At 30.2% G+C, this 20,436-nt stretch overlaps 2 protein-coding genes across 4 annotated transcripts in view; one reads left to right on the forward strand and one right to left on the reverse strand.

Moving 5' to 3' along the window:
• Window positions 1–20,436, reverse strand: part of LOC111046919 (acetylcholine receptor subunit beta) — a 31,400-nt gene that overhangs the window by 6,287 nt on the left and 4,677 nt on the right. For all 3 annotated transcript variants that reach the window (XM_039421836.1, XM_039421835.1, XM_039421837.1), the window contains 4 exons: window positions 15,289–15,333; window positions 13,515–13,624; window positions 11,321–11,552; window positions 10,308–10,484 (listed from right to left, as the gene is read on the reverse strand). In XM_039421836.1, the coding sequence (XP_039277770.1) occupies window positions 10,308–10,484; window positions 11,321–11,552; window positions 13,515–13,624; window positions 15,289–15,333 (564 nt within the window). The remainder of the gene's footprint in view (window positions 1–10,307; window positions 10,485–11,320; window positions 11,553–13,514; window positions 13,625–15,288; window positions 15,334–20,436) is intronic.
• On the forward strand, window positions 15,972–20,121 carry LOC111046920 (transmembrane protein 138). Its single transcript, XM_022332572.2, has 4 exons — window positions 15,972–16,223; window positions 17,043–17,115; window positions 18,490–18,664; window positions 19,848–20,121. Exons 1-4 carry the CDS (start codon window positions 16,096–16,098, stop codon window positions 19,952–19,954), a joined length of 483 nt encoding a protein of 160 aa, XP_022188264.1. The 5' UTR covers window positions 15,972–16,095; the 3' UTR covers window positions 19,955–20,121.

Here is a 20,436-nt window from a genome sequence, read left to right on the forward strand (position 1 = left end):
TATACAGCATTATGCAGTGGATAATTGAAATAACATGAGTTTATATAATATATATATATATACAATTCGTTCTATAACATGGTTTAAAGGTTTGTATTTGTGGGATGGGTGGGGGATGGATGTCATGTGATCGTTCTAGGGCCGGACAGTTTCAGTCATTTGTTCCAAAAGATGTTTTTTTAAAGTTAGGATGAAGCTCGCTCGGCTCTCGATGGACCTGATAGAAACAGGAAGTGCATTCCATGCACGACAGGCACTGACTAAGAAGGATTTTGTGAAAATAGTAGTTCGATGATTGGGTATCCTTAAAGTACTTTCTCCGGTTCTAGTATGTGAAGCATCTATCCTCCTACCTTCAGAGACAAATTTGAAATCATCTTTAAAATAGTTCGGATTACCGTATATCAAGATATCTCTAACAAGCTTGACTATTCGAAAAAGCCTCTGATCGGGAAGCTTTAATGTTGAACTAGCAATGTGGGCTGGGGTGATATGATCATGGCGTTGGAGAGAGTAGACGAAACGTAGACAATAATTTTGGCAACGCTGTAGTTTATCATTCAGAGTGACTTGCATATCGTTAAGAACAGAATTACAATACATTAAATGTGGGAAGATGAGAGATTGAACCAATAATAATTTAATGTTTCTAGGGAGGATATCGTGCATTTTCTTCAATGCATGCATGGCTGAGAATACCTTTTTACAAGTTTTGTTCACTTGTTCTGACCAGTCAAGAGTATTATTCATAATAATGCCTAAATTTTTAACTGAGCTACAGTAAGGAATGTCATTACCGTCTACACTAATTTTGTGAATCGATTCAAGGTCAATATTGTTTATAAGACGAGAATATCCAATTATAATGGGTTGTGTTTTGATGGGATTAAGCTTAAGGCCATTTTTCTTTGTCCATTCCACTATCGAATTGATATCCTGATTCATTATTCCAACTGTTTCATTAATTTTTGTTATGGGACAGCTTAAATAGATTTGAAGGTCGTCTGCATAAGTATGGAAACTGGAGAATTTGATAATGGAAGAAAGGTCATTAGCATACAAAGTGAAGAGGAGAGGGCCTAAAATTGAACCTTGTGGTACTCCATGCATAACGTTTTTCCAAGTTGACTTTTTGTCACCGACAGATACACATTGTTTCCTACCTAATAGATAGGATTTAAACCAAACTAACGAGTTGTGACTGAAACCAAGAATAGCCAACTTATTCAGAAGGACTGTATGATCAACAGTATCGAATGCTTTAGAAAAATCAAATAGGGTGAGGATGGTGCATTTTCTTTGGTCCATAGCTAACCTTATATCATCAGTGACACGAAGCAGAGCTGTCTCAGTTGAATGGAATTTTCTAAAGCCTGATTGAAAGTTATGAAGCTTACTATTGTTGTCTAGAAATTTTACAACTTGAGCATGAATGAGTCTTTCTAGCACTTTGGACAATGCAGGTAAAATACTGATTGGTCTAAAATCCTCAACTTTATTGGGTGATGGAACTTTATTTAGAGGGCGAACCAGAGCAAACTTCCAGTTTTCAGGAAAATGCCTTCTTCAAGTGACTTGTTGAAAATGTATGTAATGGTTGGTAAAACAGCAAATAACATCTTCTTGATAAATTTAATAGGAATTTTGTCTACACCCGTAGCATTACTATGAATACGTTGAATTGCTCTGAAAGTGTCTTCTTCTGAGATTGGATGGAAATGAAATTGATCAGTGATTGGTAAATCTAAGTTTGTAACCTGCTCTTCAAGATCATCGATGTGATTAGCAATGACAACTTCGTCGCGTTGGTTAGAGTGTGAAACGAAATGGTCATTTATATTATTCAATGGTAAGTCAATTTGTGGATTCGATTTCTGTTTGCCAAGCCCGAATTCTTTTATTCCCTGCCAAAGTGATTTAGAGTCTTGTCTATTGTTTGTCATAAACGAATTCAAGTACCTAATCTTTGAGTTCCGTAATTCCTGTTTAACCCTATTTCTAAGGCTCCTATACTCTATCAAACTGTCCAAGTCAAATGTCTTTTTAAATTTTCTATGTGCTTTGTCTCTACGTCCCATCATCTTAAGTATGTCTTCAGTCATCCACGGTACTCGTCGTTTTCTATTAATCCTCCTTGTCACATAAGGTGCATGTTTGTCATACAAAGTCAAAGTCCAATTCTCGAAAGTCTTGACCATGTCATCAACTGAGGGTAATGCTTCAATTTGATGCCATGGAGTCTGAGCCACATCAGTCAGGAAGGCGGCTTCATCAAAGTTTTTGAAGTCTCTATAAGTGATAATTTTCTGTTCTGGCTTGGGTATCTTATGGGAAAGTACACAGTAGATCAAATCATGTCTAGAAATAGCTGGGACTGAGATTTGGCCTGCTTGAACAACCTCATTGGGATCACTAACAATGAGAAGGTCAATGAGTGTGTCTGATTCATTAGTATGATGAGTTGGATCGAGAGGTAAAATAGTCATGTTTAGGCATTGGAAAATTGTAGTCAGTTGAAAGTAGTCAAAGTTACGATTTGTCATGTTCAAGTCGGTGTTCATATCCCCCATAACTAGTATACGGTTATAACAAGGCATAAGAGAAAGCAAGGCATTTTCGAAATCTGTGAAATGACCTATTTTTGGTGGGCGATAACAGATACCAACGAGTAATTTATCAGTACTAGATAAGGATAATTCAAGTAGCATAAACTCTGGTCTGGAACAATACTCTTGTTTAGATGTGATTAAAACTTTTGTTTTGATACCTTCTTTCACATAAATTGCTACACCCCCACAAGCTTTATTTAATCTATCATTCCGGAAAAGATTATATCCAGGCAATGCAACAAAATTTGATGAAATACTAGGCTTCAAAAATGATTCGGAAATTCCGATTATATTGAAGTCCTGAAAACGGAAGATTGCTCTGAGTTCATCAATGTGGCAACTGAGGGATTGTACGTTAAGGTGAGCAGCCTTGAAAAGTTTTTTGAAAGAGTGGAGCTTATTTGCTAGAAACATACCTGCGTCATTATTACTATTATTGAAATAATCATACCTACTTGAGGGCGAGCGAGCTGACGTGTCAGTGAGAGGCATCATGGAAGCAGCAGACCAATCGTGAACCGACCTCAGAACGACACATGACGGGGAAAATGGGGATGAAACTGATAAAACTTAACCTAAATGAAAAAGTCTCTTGATTCGAGTGCATTCAGCATGCCTTGACAGTTCGGCTCCCTTCACTATTTAAAGCACTAGTTCAAAAAAAATTCACTAAACACAATAAGATGTAGATGTGTGGAGTTCCGGTGATGAATAATCCTAATGGTGAATAAGATGAAGATTGAGGAAGAACTGGTAGTGGGAGATCTGGTCCAAGTGGAGATAGAGCGAGTAGGTATCCAGTAGTGGAAGAATCGGGTCCAAGTGGAGGTAAGCGAGAAGGAATCCAGTAGTGGAAGATCGAGTCCAAGTGGAGACAGAGAGAGATGGAATCCAGTGGTGGAAAATCGAGTCCAAGTGGAGATAGAGAGAGATGGAATCCAGTAGTGGAAGATCGTGTTCATGGTGGAGATAGAGCGAAATGGGATCCAGTAAAAACTGAAAAAGATAAGAGAAAGCAAGGCATTTTCGAAATCTGTGAAATGACCTATTTTTGGTGGGCGATAACAGATACCAACGAGTAATTTATCAGTACTAGATAAGGATAATTCAAGTAGCATAAACTCTGGTCTGGAACAATACTCTTGTTTAGATGTGATTAAAACTTTTGTTTTGATACCATCTTTCACATAAATTGCTACACCCCCACAAGCTTTATTTAATCTATCATTCCGGAAAAGATTATATCCAGGCAATGCAACAAAATTTGATGAAATACTAGGCTTCAAAAATGATTCGGAAATTCCGATTATATTGAAGTCCTGAAAACGGAAGATTGCTCTGAGTTCATCAATGTGGCAACTGAGGGATTGTACGTTAAGGTGAGCAGCCTTGAAAAGTTTTTTGAAAGAGTGGAGCTTATTTGCTAGAAACATACCTGCGTCATTATTACTATTATTGAAATAATCATACCTACTTGAGGGCGTGCGAGCTGACGTGTCAGTGAGAGGCATCATGGAAGCAGCAGACCAATCGTGAACCGACCTCAGAACGACACATGACGGGGAAAATGGGGATGAAACTGATAAAACTTAACCTAAATGAAAAAGTCTCTTGATTCGAGTGCATTCAGTATGCCTTGACAGTTTGGCTCCCTTCACTATTTAAAGCACTAGTTCAAAAAATTCACTAAACACAATAAGATGTAGATGTGTGGAGTTCCGGTGATGAATAATCCTAATGGTGAATAAGATGAAGATTGAGGAAGAACTGGTAGTGGGAGATCTGGTCCAAGTGGAGATAGAGCGAGTAGGTATCCAGTAGTGGAAGAATCGGGTCCAAGTGGAGGTAAGCGAGAAGGAATCCAGTAGTGGAAGATCGAGTCCAAGTGGAGACAGAGAGAGATGGAATCCAGTGGTGGAAAATCGAGTCCAAGTGGAGATAGAGAGAGATGGAATCCAGTAGTGGAAGATCGTGTTCATGGTGGAGATAGAGCGAAATGGGATCCAGTAAAAACTGAAAAAGAGAAGAAAAAGCCAGCAGAAAAACGAAAAATCTTTGAAGAAAGTTATCAATTGAGAAAAGATACATAATACAACTGATAATGAATAATATTCGCATAAAATTGAAGAGGAATAGTATGATTTAATGTGGGAAAGAATCGAATATTATATGGATAAATATATGGATATTATAATATAATATATGGATACTAGTAGAAGGTAATCAGATAGAAAGAGAAAAGGTAGAAAGATAAATAGATATAGAAAGAGAAATAAACATTTGAACATGCTGGATAGCTAGTGAAAAAATCACAGGGAAAATAATGATAATAATAGGGAAGAAAAGAAGAGAAAGAAGGAATGTGCACAAATTGAGAAGAACTTATGAAACTGAACTATAGAATAAGAAATAGAACATCGTATTGTGATCTTGAATTAATCAAGGAGAGAAGAAGAAGAAAGAAGAAGAAAGAAGAAGAAGAAGAAGAAGAAAGAAGAGAAGAAGAAGAAGAAGAAGAAAGAAGAAGAAGAAGAAGAAGAAGAAGAAGAAGAGAAGAAGAAGAAGAAGAAGAAGAAGAGAAAGAAGGAATGTGCACAAATTGAGAAGAACTTATGAACTGAACTATAGAATAAGAATAGAACATCGTATTGTGATCTTGAATTAATCAAGGAGAGAAGAAGAAGAAGAAGAAGAGAAGAAGAAGAAGAAAAGAAGAAGAAGAAGAAGAAGAATAGAAAAGAATAATAATCATCATCGCAAACAACAATATTCAAGTAATCATTATAAATATAAGATCAAGAAGAGAAATTAGAAAGAAAAATAAGAAGTAGAGGAGACGATGGAGAAAGTGCTAGATTATTTTAGATGAGTTTTAAATAGGATTGAACGGTGAAGTGTGAAAAATATTATATAGTATTAGAAGTATAATTAACTATTGGGAGTTGCAATAACAATAAAAGTAGTAAATTGAGAACTGTAATATTTTAGTGATGAATGTCTAAGATAACGTTAAATGAAACACAGCCCCTATATAAGCATATGAACAGACTACCCACCCCTCCGTTCTATCAATAATTCTTCACACATTTGCTTCTATTGCTCGAGCTGTGGCAACAGTAGAGATATCATTATGTACACCTTATATAGAAGAGATTACTATCTTTACCTATAGATTACATCCATATCTATAACGTATGTTAATCATCCAATTTATTTGAAATTCAGCATTTCGAAAATTATTAATTATGGAAATAATTTTGGTAAGAGATGTAATAATTATTAGTAAGAATAGAGATAATGATTCTCTAAGTACCCTCTGGAGTATAGTAGTTGATGCATTGAACGTAGTTTTGGGAATTAATATCAAGATAAATTATTAATCAGTATTAACAAATGTGGATCTCCTTAGTTTGAAATAATTGCCTCATACATAATCATAAATAGCAGTGGAAAGATTCATTTATAGAACAGAAAGCCAGCTCATGAAAAATGCCAAGGTATATCTAATGTGAAATGTTTTAATACGAATTTCCTATTATTGTAGTGAAGGGCACCTTAGTAATCGAATCCTGAAATGATTTAATTTACCTTTATTTTTTGAAGGTCGGTCATCCTCTCGACTGTGTGGACCCTCTTGGATCCTCCCTCGCCGATAGAGATCTTGATCCTCCCGTCCGATGACCAGACATTCCTATGCCCATGACGGTCGGCCGCAGCGTTGAGGATCTTGAGACGCTCCGCAGTCAGATCCTCGCGAATGGTGACGCCGGAACCCTTCAGCTTCTTCTTAGCGTCGAAGATCATCTTCCTGGTCCGGTAGCTGCAGAGTCGAACTATGATGGGTCGGTCCTTAGGTTTCGCTTGCCCTTGTTGAGGTGGTTGACGCCTTCCAACGCGATGCGAGCGGTTGACATCCGCCAGAGTCACGGGCACGTTCAGCTTCTTGTTAAAGACATCGAGCGCCAGCAGGTCCGTGTCTTCTTTGTCGCTCTCCGGGATCCCAAAAATACGTATAGAATGTCGGCGCCCATATTGCTCGAGGTCGTCGACCTTCAGGTGACAAGACACCTCCAGCTCACGAATTCTATCGTGCAGCTGTTTGTTCTCCTCCTTCAATGCCTGAAGTTCCTCGAAAATAGATTTCACAGCCATTGATACAGCACTGTGGACAGACTCTTCGATTTGCTGTCGAATAATGAGGAGGGTCTCTTCGGACAAAGCTCCAGAAATAGCTGGCTTCGGAGCATTGACCTCATTCTTAGGCGTGCCTCTGTTCGGTCGAACCATCGTGTACCGTTAGGTGGATTTACACTTTTATAGGCTAGGCGAGAAGGTGAACTGAAGAATTAGGAATGTTTTTTCTATATATATATATATATATATATATATATATATATATATATATATATATATATATATATATATATATATATATATATATATATATATATATATATATATATATATATATATATATATATATATATATATATATATATATATATATATATATATATATATATATATATATATATATATATATATATATATATATATATATATATATATATATATATATATATATATATATATATATATATATATATATATATATATATATATATATATATATATATATATATATATATATATATATATATATATATATATATATATATATATATATATATATATATATATATATATATATATATATATATATATATATATATATATATATATATATATATATATATATATATATATATATATATATATATATATATATATATATATATATATATATATATATATATATATATATATATATATATATATATATATATATATATATATATATATATATATATATATATATATATATATATATATATATATATATATATATATATATATATATATATATATATATATATATATATATATATATATATATATATATATATATATATATATATATATATATATATATATATATATATATATATATATATATATATATATATATATATATATATATATATATATATATATATATATATATATATATATATATATATATATATATATATATATATATATATATATATATATATATATATATATATATATATATATATATATATATATATATATATATATATATATATATATATATATATATATATATATATATATATATATATATATATATATATATATATATATATATATATATATATATATATATATATATATATATATATATATATATATATATATATATATATATATATATATATATATATATATATATATATATATATATATATATATATATATATATATATATATATATATATATATATATATATATATATATATATATATATATATATATATATATATATATATATATATATATATATATATATATATATATATATATATATATATATATATATATATATATATATATATATATATATATATATATATATATATATATATATATATATATATATATATATATATATATATATATATATATATATATATATATATATATATATATATATATATATATATATATATATATATATATATATATATATATATATATATATATATATATATATATATATATATATATATATATATATATATATATATATATATATATATATATATATATATATATATATATATATATATATATATATATATATATATATATATATATATATATATATATATATATATATATATATATATATATATATATATATATATATATATATATATATATATATATATATATATATATATATATATATATATATATATATATATATATATATATATATATATATATATATATATATATATATATATATATATATATATATATATATATATATATATATATATATATATATATATATATATATATATATATATATATATATATATATATATATATATATATATATATATATATATATATATATATATATATATATATATATATATATATATATATATATATATATATATATATATATATATATATATATATATATATATATATATATATATATATATATATATATATATATATATATATATATATATATATATATATATATATATATATATATATATATATATATATATATATATATATATATATATATATATATATATATATATATATATATATATATATATATATATATATATATATATATATATATATATATATATATATATATATATATATATATATATATATATATATATATATATATATATATATATATATATATATATATATATATATATATATATATATATATATATATATATATATATATATATATATATATATATATATATATATATATATATATATATATATATATATATATATATATATATATATATATATATATATAAGCGAAACGGCACTCACTCACTGACTGACTGACTCACTCACTCACTCACTCGCAGAACTAAAAATCTACCGGATCAAAACGTTCAAATTTGGTAGGTATGTTTAGTTGGCCTTTCAGAGGCGCACTAAGAAATCTTTGGCAATATTTTAACTCTAAGGTGGTTTTTTAGGGTTAAAGTTCGTCTTTTAGCATGTATATTTTCTTATTCCAATCTCTTAATTATAATTGAAAAATGTTCATACCATATGTTAATATAGAACGAATAAGAGCAGAATTCCTTAGTACCGTATTCAAAGAGAGGCTGCATTCCAGAATAAAGAAAGGACGACCAAGATTAAGGTGAGAGGATGAAGTCGAGAGATGATCACCAAGAAATGGAATGTAGAGGGTGGAGATAAAAGACAGAGAAAACCGAGAAACGTGGAAATCTGTAGTAGAGGCGGCCAACGCTCATACTGCGCTGTAGTACTGAATAATATATACGGGAACTTAAAGAATATGTAGAATTTGTCACCTGGTAATATGGGACATATATATTAATCATATTATATTTATCTCATATTGATCAGGATTTTACAGTTAGTATAAAAAACAAAATTAACTAAACCAATGAATAGTTTCAGAACCTGTCTCCCTTAATAATACAATTATTTTTAAACTGCCCGATCTGTGACAGAATAACTGTATTATAAAACGAAACAAGTCTATCCTTTTTCATTGTATCAGCCGGACTTTACTCACAGTCCTAACGAATGAGCTCTCATCCGGAAAGATAAATTTTGGGTATTAATATCAACTCAGTCAATTCCAAACATGAAAGCCATCTCGAGTACATATTTCTATCTATCGCACAAGCGCACGTTTGTTATTAAAAATAGAAAGATGCTAACGTTAATATTGACAACAAATAAAATAAACAATCTTCCTGTCGATGACAAAAAAGATTTTTCAAAGACAAAATAGACCTACTGTTCATTGAAATTTTAATTCAAGAACTCTAAAATCCTGATCAATATGAGATAAATATATGATTAATATAATAATATGTCCCATATGACCAGGTGACAAATTCAAGAAAGTATAACCTCTGTATATTCTAAACCATTATCGAAGTAACTATAATCACAATTCCAGAAATTGAAGAAAGGTGTACTCAATATCAATATAATAATTGAAATGATTAAATAAATATAACATTAATAATGATTGAAAAACTGATAATATAGGGCTATTCACTTACCTAACCTGGATAAATGAGAAGTCTGGTGAGGATATTACCGGTGGTTTGTAGCTCCAATGTAATGCTTAAAATTTGATCGAATCCGTTCTGTGGGGTCTTCAGATCCAACTTCTTCTCACTAATATTTGTCAACATCCAATCTTCCATTTCAGATTCCATATAACTCGAAAAAATGTACTGGAATGGAATTTAATAGTTATTTGAAGAAGTGAAGTCTGTCAGAGTCCAATAATTTTTAAATTTCTAAATTAAATAATTTGAAAATTTAATTAATTTGAAAATTCAATTCATTTAAAAAATTTAATTAATTTAAAAAATTTAAATTTCTTGGTAAGAGCTACTTATTTATGTAGAAATGATAAAATGACATTATACGTCGAAACATGTTGTGTGAAATAAAGTTGGATAAAGAGTACTTTCATTTTTTAATTTCCAATTTCAAAATACAAAATTAAATTAATCTTACCTTCTCATGCGCTTGATAAGTTTTCATTTTTAAATCTGTCATGTTTAGTGATCATCTTAGCTAAGGCATATCTCATAGAAAGCATGAATTCATTCAAAGTCCAGATTTTCAAAAGTGTCATGTGTGGTGATCATTTTAGCTAAGGTATACCTCATAGAAAGCATTCAGGTGATCTATTCAGGCTACTCTTACAGAAGTCACTGAACACAATCACTTGTCTCCTGTGCTTGCAATTCAATTGTGGAGAATAAATCTTTTCTTTTTCTTCCAAAATTTTCATCCTATTAATACAAAAATAACTCAGTTACCGTGTCTAATAAAAATGTCTCCCACAATGATATGTTACGACTAGTAATAGGACACAATGATAAACGAATGAATAAAATCTTCTTTCCAAATATTATTTTCTCCATTCTACTCATTAAATTGGGGGTTCGATCTCACTAGGTGTCAAATCTACAAACCCGTAGAATCCAATCCGAAAAAAAATGAAAATAAATTGTAAGAGCTATTCTATTTAATTAATATTTCACAAATATTATCTTACCTCGTCATGGAAAGATGTTAAATTGATATTCTGAATAGCTTGAGCACCAATGAAAGCTTCACACGTGGCCCTATCTCTGGGCCATTCTTTCAAATCTGCAACGCATTTCGCAGTTAACCTGATTGTGTGCACTGATGTTATATCTCCATTCCGTACAATCGTCGATTGAATCTCCGAATTGAAATTCCTCTCTTTCTTTCCATGTGTGTGATATATAGGCTCTCCATCAAATCTGTATGAATAATGAGGAAGATTTGCATAGAATTTGAAAAAAATCAATAATCTTGTTTGGTAAATACGCTATGATGAAGTCAAGTAGAGAGAGTGTCTCTACACATCTTAATTTTTTCTAAATTTATTTTTGAAAAATATGAAAAAAGAGATTTTTTAAATAGAATTTATATTCATTCATTTAAAATACAATTGAATTTAGATAAAATAAAAAATATGAATAGGCTACCTGCTTGGATGACATGTCCGTGTGCGGGGAGGAGTCGCATAGCAAACAATGTTAATTTTGTAATAATTATGTATCACATATGGACAACATGGAGAAAATAAATTAATTATATACGGTAGGTAATTGAAAAAATATAATAGATGAATTAAAATTTAACAAATAAAATATATCCTTCAAGTGAAAGTTCGGGTTGATTTTGATGAAAACATTTCATTGAGAATTCTATCCGACAGCAATCAGGGGTTTATTCAGCTTTAAGGCAAACGAGAAGAAAACTTTTAAAATAGAAAATTTGAAAAAAGAGATCTAAAAATGGAAGATGTAACTTTTCAAATATAGGGCGAAAAAAGTAGATCATCCGTCGCGTCGCTTCAGCCCCGATGCTGAGGAGCCACACACCAACCCTCCGCCTATAAACAGCTACAGTGCAGCGCTCACTCGGTGTTAGTTCTGGGGAAACATTTCTGTGAAACCAGTGGGCTAGATGAAAATAATTGAAAGTTTGATAGAATTACTAAGCTGGGGAAATTGAATATTTTTATTTAATCTATTCCTAGTAGGGTAATCATTATGTATTTCTGTGAAATTGATGCTATTTTGTTTTTTTTTAATGAAGACTAATAGATAATAATCATTCCATTTCAAGATAATAGATAATAATTCCCGACAAGATGCAATATTGTAACTAACAATTTTCTGGATTACCTAGGCTAGGCTACTCTATTATATGTACTTTCTTGCTGAGAAATTATCATAACAATTAATTTCATACATCATGAGAGGTTTGTCGAACTAAATTGTTGTAGGTACTACATGTGGTGCAATTTTGCAAAGCCAGCGTTAAATAATTCATGGAAACTAGGCTACTAGTAGTTCTGCGAACAGTGGACCTCGCTCATGAATACAACTTTCAATCTAATGAGAAGGGCCAGTACGGTAAGTACAGTACATTGTGAAGATTTAGCCATGTCATATATTATTTTCTCCATTGTGATTGCTAGAGACACTGTTTGCAGGGACACCGGACTTATCAAGGAGGTACCTTTATATCGTCTCCATATTTACAATATAAACATATATTACAACTTTTTTAATAATCAATTATAAGAAATCGGTCAACTGACGGAATAATGGAAAAAATGGATTCAATGTTATGGCTTGTTATGCCTATGCGAAAAAGTAGGAAGATTAATTGCTGTATCTTCAAAGATACGGAAAAGTAGCTTTTGAGGTTAGTCTACGGTTTTTTAAATATTACAAAAAACCGGAGGTCTTATCAAAAATCGTTACACATACGTTTTTGCGCCTTGTTTCAAAGAACTTGCATGCCAAATTTCATCCAAATCGGACAATAGCTGCGACTGTAACTGCGGTACAAACAAACAGACAAAAGCCGATCGAGTCGAAACTAAGACCTCAGCTTCGCTTCGGTCAACTATTAGTTTTACAGGAAGGTTCATTCACATGTGCGCGACTTTTCGATCTCTCTCTGTATTACTGCTGTTATTTGGATTCTGTAACCTTTCAATTATTGTGACATTAATCGAAACATATGTTATGCCAATTGATGAATTACTATTCTTATTTCCTTCATATTGAAAAATATATATCAAAACTGATTCATTGTGAGGAAATGTGATGATCACATCATTATGTGATGAGTTCCTTATCGTAGTATATGAAGATGCTGGTCTCTGTTGTATTGACTCTTGCTTGCTAGCTTGCTTGACTCACCCTCTGTTCTTTATTTCTACGAGGTGTGGTCTCCAAATGTCTTGCTCAGGCACGAATCCTGTCACACCTGTTTCTGAAACGTTCCAAACTAGACGTTCGTCAAACCAAGACTGAAATAAAAGATAAAAAATATATAATAACCCTTTTATTATAACCCTATAATAAAATAAAGCCAATTCAAGCATTTTTCAATTCGAAAATTTATATTTTATTATAGTTATTGCTGTTTTGAAACTTATTTCCCAATAGATTACATTTTTCAGAATATGAATTTTATTCCATAGAATTCCATAGTATCCTTTTCATTGTCGTCCTTTAGAAACGTCTAGTTTCGGGTAAGGTATTTACATACATCCCATTAATTGAATGTAAAAATGAAATATTATTTTAAAGCAAACATAAAATTATAGTCCAAAATATTTATTACTTTTAAAATGACTAGGAGAAACTGATTTCTCCTTGCACAGTTTGTAGCATGGACAAAGTAGTGGAGAGGAGTAAGCATTCTGGGGGAGAATGCTGTTAGATAGGCTAAGTGGGAGTGATTAGTGAAGGAAAGAGCATCAAGCCTCTCTCTCTTCGAGAGAGAGCCGTGTAAAAAGTAATATCTCTCGGACTATAGTTGTGATTCTATGTAACAAAACTTAACTTTCAAGTAGCACTATTGAAATAGATACAGAATAATGGATGAATATGAATTGGAAATTTTCCATTTTTAATGAAATTCTTTAATGAAATCTTTTTAATGAAATTTAATTTCCATATTAACTCCATCTTTTGCACATCAATAATGTAAGCAAAAGGGGACAGGATGGATTAGCTGATATAGCTGCGGTTGGAAGATGGTCTTCTAAGTTATGAACGATTCTTTTTCATAATATGAAATACCTTTGGGCTTAATGTAGTGACATTTTTGAAAACCAGGACTATCGTACGAAACGAAGTACAGTAATAACAAAATTTCAGTTCCAATTTAAAAATATAATTATAATCGAATTCAATTCATAATTTTATACATTAAATATCACTCTGAATCATTAGGTATATTAAAATTGCTTATGTGACTGACAATCAAGAGAATCAGTAACATAATATCTTCTATATATTTTATATGAGATTAGAGATTCATAGGTATATATGCTTTCTTGAATTATTTTAGACTATATAGTATGATTTAATACGAACCATTTTTATGAATCCTTGAATAGCCATCTCTGATGATCCTTCCATCTGAAACATGAAGATGAGAAGCGTGAATTACATGAAAGCCTAAGACTGTTTTGGTTGATGCGATTTTTTCAAATAATAAATAAACCCTGGAAGGTGACACAGTTACGTATTACGTATCATAGTAGATCAGTGGTAGCATTATTATTATCACTTTACCTACTAGCATTTACTGAATTCAAATTCAGAAAAACCTATGTTTCGCAGACGAATTATGAAGAGATAGATAAATAGGCCTATGTAACGGTCGTCAGATTCATAAAACTTCATGACTGTTGGAAAAAATCTCCTAATTACCTGTTCTTAAATTAAAATTATTTTTATTTGAAGGGTTACCGTAGCGCTACCTATATATTATATTATATTATATATTATTAATATTATTCCCTAATTCATATTCATTGAATCTTTTTGTGTTCTCTTATGAAGTGACTTTAGTAGAGGCCTGTAATAATAAATTATTATTACAAAGAATTGTAATAAATAAATTCAGAAGCAGTTAAATTTTTATTTGGAAGTGGTAAGAAATCAATGATTTAATACGAACCATTTTTATGAATCCTTGAATAGCCATCTCTGATGATCCTTCCATCTGAAAAATGAAGATGAACGGCGTAAATTACATGAAAGCCTAAAATTGTTTTGGTTGATGCGATTTTTTCAAATAATAAATAAACCCTGGAAGGTGACACAGTTACGTATTACGTATCATAGTAGATCAGTGGTAGCATTATTATTATCACTTTACCTACTAGCATTTACTGAATTCAAATTCAGAAAAACCTATGTTTCGCAGACGAATTATGAAGAGATAGATAAATAGGCCTATGTAACGGTCGTCAGATTCATAAAACTTCATGACTGTTGGAAAAAATCTCCTAATTACCTGTTCTTAAATTAAAATTATTTTTATTTGAAGGGTTACCGTAGCGCTACCTATATATTATATTATATTATATATTATTAATATTATTCCCTAATTCATATTCATTGAATCTTTTTGTGTTCTCTTATGAAGTGACTTTAGTAGAGGCCTGTAATAATAAATTATTATTACAAAGAATTGTAATAAATAAATTCAGAAGCAGTTAAATTTTTATTTGGAAGTGGTAAGAAATCAATGATTGAGTGCGATCTGACCCACTAGCTCTCGTTCAAAAGTTAAGAGCTTCATCCTGGCCTATCTATAGTCTGTAGCTTCACTACCGGTAGTTACTTTGTTTGGTTTCCGTAACCATGGTAACGAGAAATGCGGATATACAGGCAAGCAGTGAGTGGTCCTACAACAGAGAAGTTTATCACTGTTGCAATACCTCTTGATAATTGGTGACAGTCAGTAATAAATTGACATCAGATGCTATCGAGTTCAAGATACAGACTCATACTTTTTGTTCAAGTGTGTTTGTTGCTTTTTGATCTTCTTCTGAATGCATTTGCTGATTTTCTACGCCAAGACAGCAGTATCCTTCTGTTGTTGTTTATGTGAGTAAATAACGGGTCATTGACTTCTCATCTGGTATTGAATTTTATGATTTGCATACTCTTTCAAGTTCTCACATATTGATTGTTGATTTTCACAATAACTTTGGTTGACAACAAATCAAAAAAATATTTGAGATAAACCACGGTACTGCCGTAGCTAAATAAATTCCTTCTCATTAAACGTTGAAATAATTGTTGAATTAATTTGAGTTGATTTGTAACAACCATTTCTTGGAAAATAATAACAATAGGCTAAGAAATTATATTAATATCTACTTCATAATTCCCAGCAGAGAAATCATTTCTAATCAACGTCCAGTAATTTGTAATTAGAGTTAAATAGGAAAAAATGTGATTCATGAAAAAAAATACTTTTCACCAAAAATATATAAGTATAAAGATCATGTTTATACATTCTTGAATAAAGTAATATTTACTATAATACTGTATAGCATATTTAAATAGGTATGGTTTCAAAATGTTTTTTTTATATCAAATGCAACTTCTGTATCCTTATTAAGTAACTTATATTAACAGAGAATTATTGCATGAATAATAAACTGTTAAAATAGGTATATTAGAAGTTATTGTTACATAATTATTATTCTATCTACCGGTATGCTAGAAGAATAATATATTATATTATATACACGAGTAATCACGAGGTATATGGTATATCATGTATTTGATTTGTGCATTGGTTAATGTAAATGAATATATCAGAAGTAGCAAGCCTCCCTGTTACAAAATGAAATTGGTGAAAAATCAATACCGGTAACCATTTTGAATTGTCTTATCATTTTGATTCTATTATTTCAGAATTCAAGACGGTCTTCAAGTACTTGCTGTTACATTACTTTTGGTTAGTTTGTTTCAAACGAATGTTTTCCAGGTAAATGCATACATTCAAATTATAATACTCTTCAATTACTCTTTTCATTACAAACTGCTTATTAATGATCACTTTTAAAAACTTAAATTACGACATAGCAATCTGGTTTTTATAATTAAATTCTATCAGCTTCATATTACAAGTTATCAAGATCAAGAAAATATATTCATAAGTTATAATATGAATTTATAATAAATACAAAAGTTATATAATATTCTAGGAAAAAGGCAACTGCACATAATACTGTATATTCTTTAAAGGTGCGTACAGATTTACGCACCGCGAACATGAGCAATTCACATTTAATCAGCTAATGCCAAGCTTTTATATCTGTATCTTACCGTATCTTTAAAAATACAGATATAGTCAGCTGATTAAAAGTGAATTGCTCATGTTCGCGGCGCATATATCTGTACGCACCTTAATAAGCATGTTAAATGCGTACAATATTCTGTATAATGAAGTTAATGTACGTATATTATGTTACTAGCTTTCTATGAACTTGTTATAAAAACTAGTTTTGATAATCATCAATACGATTCATAAGGTCTACTCTTTTTGAGAAATTAAATGCTTGAAGAATAAACCTTCAAGGAAAAATGATAATCAGCTCAAAAGGAGAAGCATAAATTACCCATTAAAATTTCACATTGTCTTACGAAAATAGTCTTCAATTGTATTTTTTCCAACAGTCACAAAACAGCTAAATTTAGACTGTTGTGAAAATAAGTAAAATTTGGATCGTTTTGGGCTTGAGCCTGTGGTACTTTTCTGGAAGTTGTGTACCGTAATTCTCAATGATTGGTTGGATAATTCCTATTGCCATTAAGTTACTCTGAGAAAAATAAATTAGGTACCTACCTAACTATTTTACTTGTTCAAGAAAAGTCATAATTTTTCTCCAATACTAACAAATTTCAAATCAAAATTTGGCATGAATTGCCTATTTCTTTTGTGTCGAGAGACCTCAACATTCAACATTCAACTATATCAAGATTTCCAAATATTTATTTACTACTAGAATAGTATCAAAAACTCTTCTTGACGAATAATACGGTTGCTATTGAATTTTATAAGAACAGGAACATACTTCTATACTAATTAGATTGAATGATCTTTGAGTTCATCTTTCAAATTATTCATCTTATATTCCGTCTATTATCAACAGTAATAATGTTCATCTATTTCACTATTCATGACGAACTGCAAGAAATAATCCGATTATGAACTATTTTCAACGACACTACAGTTTAATTGACTAATTACTATACAGTCACTTTGTCTAAAACACTATTAGTCAATTAGACTGAAGTGTCGTTGAAAATAGTTTAAAAACGGAGTAATAATGCATTTCATTTAATTAATTTTTTTCAGGCTGGCTTTGTTGAACTGTTATTTGATAGATTCCGGACAACAGTTTTTATTGCGATGCTATACTTTCTCTTGACATTGATTGTTCAAATCTATGTGCTCTCAACGAGGTGGTTCCAGCCAATGAAACATTACTGGGCGAAAGGACTACCATTTTTCTTCATTTCTCAGCGTTTTTGTAAGTATAGCAGTCCCTAATAAGCTGTAAGTTATTACAAAACATAATTTTTACATCTTATACCAATCGTAATAAAATAAAATTAAATGTACTGTAAGCCTATAGCTTCAATTGAAATATAAATCATACAAAACAGAGTTGTTCAATAACAGATATTGAAGGTGTAAATGACTAAATGTGGGTCAAGAGGCTGAGTCGAGGGTGGCCAGGCGCCCTAGAGGCAACTTGGCCGCCCCTTCCTCAGCGGAAGGACCTTCAAAGAAGGCCCAGAGTGGAACTCACGTAGGTCTCGAGGACTAATCAGTCTGAAGAGACTGCCAAGCATATCACACTAGATTGCGACAAGCAAACAGGTGATGAATGGGATGTTGGCATAGGGAAAACTCCTGGTTCTTGTAAAGGACACAGGTATTGGTTTGCCTAACTAACATACTACTTGGGAACACAATAAGCTTCGGTTGAAGTGTGGGGTTCTTTGAACCTTTGGATCCTTGAGTCCGTCCCTTCAAAAATAATAATAATAATAAAAATAATCTTGACAAATTGTTTCATACCGTATTTATAAGATAAATTTCAAGGTAATAAAATCCCAAATTAACTGCTAAAAAAAATTTGGTTACATACCGTGAGACTAGTCTGATAGCTTTTGTCAATATTATTATTTGGCATTCAACATCTCTTACCAAATGAAATATAGTAAAGATCTGACATTAATAGCAAGATAATAAATGTCTGCAAATAGATTATAGGCAACAAGGCAACACAGGCAACATTTATTATTAGGTACCGTACTTATGTTGGTTGGGAACCTTCAAATGTTTATTCATAGTAGCCTATGTCTTCATGTTTTGAACGGGATATATTATTAAGGACTAATATTATATTGACTCTGATTTTTTGCTATGATATTTTTACACACCACAATAACAATATTATACCACGAAGTACCTATCGTATCATAGGCTATTTTATTTCTCTTCCCTACACTGCTAAACCAAATGCTGTGTTTAATGAGAATATAAAATTATTTGAATTAATAAAGCCTAATTTCCTATACCAAGGATGCATATAGGTAATAGAAGTTGGCTACTAATTACTGTAGTTCAATTTTAAAGTTTGGTAGGACTATTTTATGAGAGCAGATTGTAGTTATCGTTCAATAAGACATTTTGTTTTTTTTCAGGTTCATGTATATACTACTACTTATATAAAAGAGCGATGCTAAGAATAAGTGATCCAAGATTTTATGATGACGAATGGATCAATCACAAAGTGAATTTGATAACATGATAACCTCGACAAACATGATAGCATGATAATTTGATAACCTCTGATTTATTTGCCAAAATAAACTTTTTTGCTCAAAATAATGAAAGGTATACGTTATACTATGATATTAAAAACTTTATTTAAAAATGCAGGTACCGTAATAAATATGTACATCAACGATATTCAAACAAAGAAGTTTATTTTATTCGCCTCATCCATTCCAATTAGTTCTTCAATAATTCCTTCAATTTGAAAAGCCATTCAAATATTTTTGGAATATAATATCACCTTGACAACTATTAAAATTACCCAAGATGGAATAAGGTGAACATGTAGCATAAGTGACTACTCAACGTACTTACAACACATTACAAAAATCTAGATCAATTTGACACTGTTCACAGATATGTTGAATTGTTTACAAACTCAATTATAGTAATAATCAAGGCAATTTTCATGTCTCATTTTAGAAAAAAATTATTTCAATGGAATCATTTGAGTGG

This window comes from Nilaparvata lugens, chromosome 2 (assembly GCF_014356525.2).
Source record: "Nilaparvata lugens isolate BPH chromosome 2, ASM1435652v1, whole genome shotgun sequence".
In the NCBI taxonomy this organism is placed as follows: domain Eukaryota; kingdom Metazoa; phylum Arthropoda; class Insecta; order Hemiptera; family Delphacidae; genus Nilaparvata; species Nilaparvata lugens.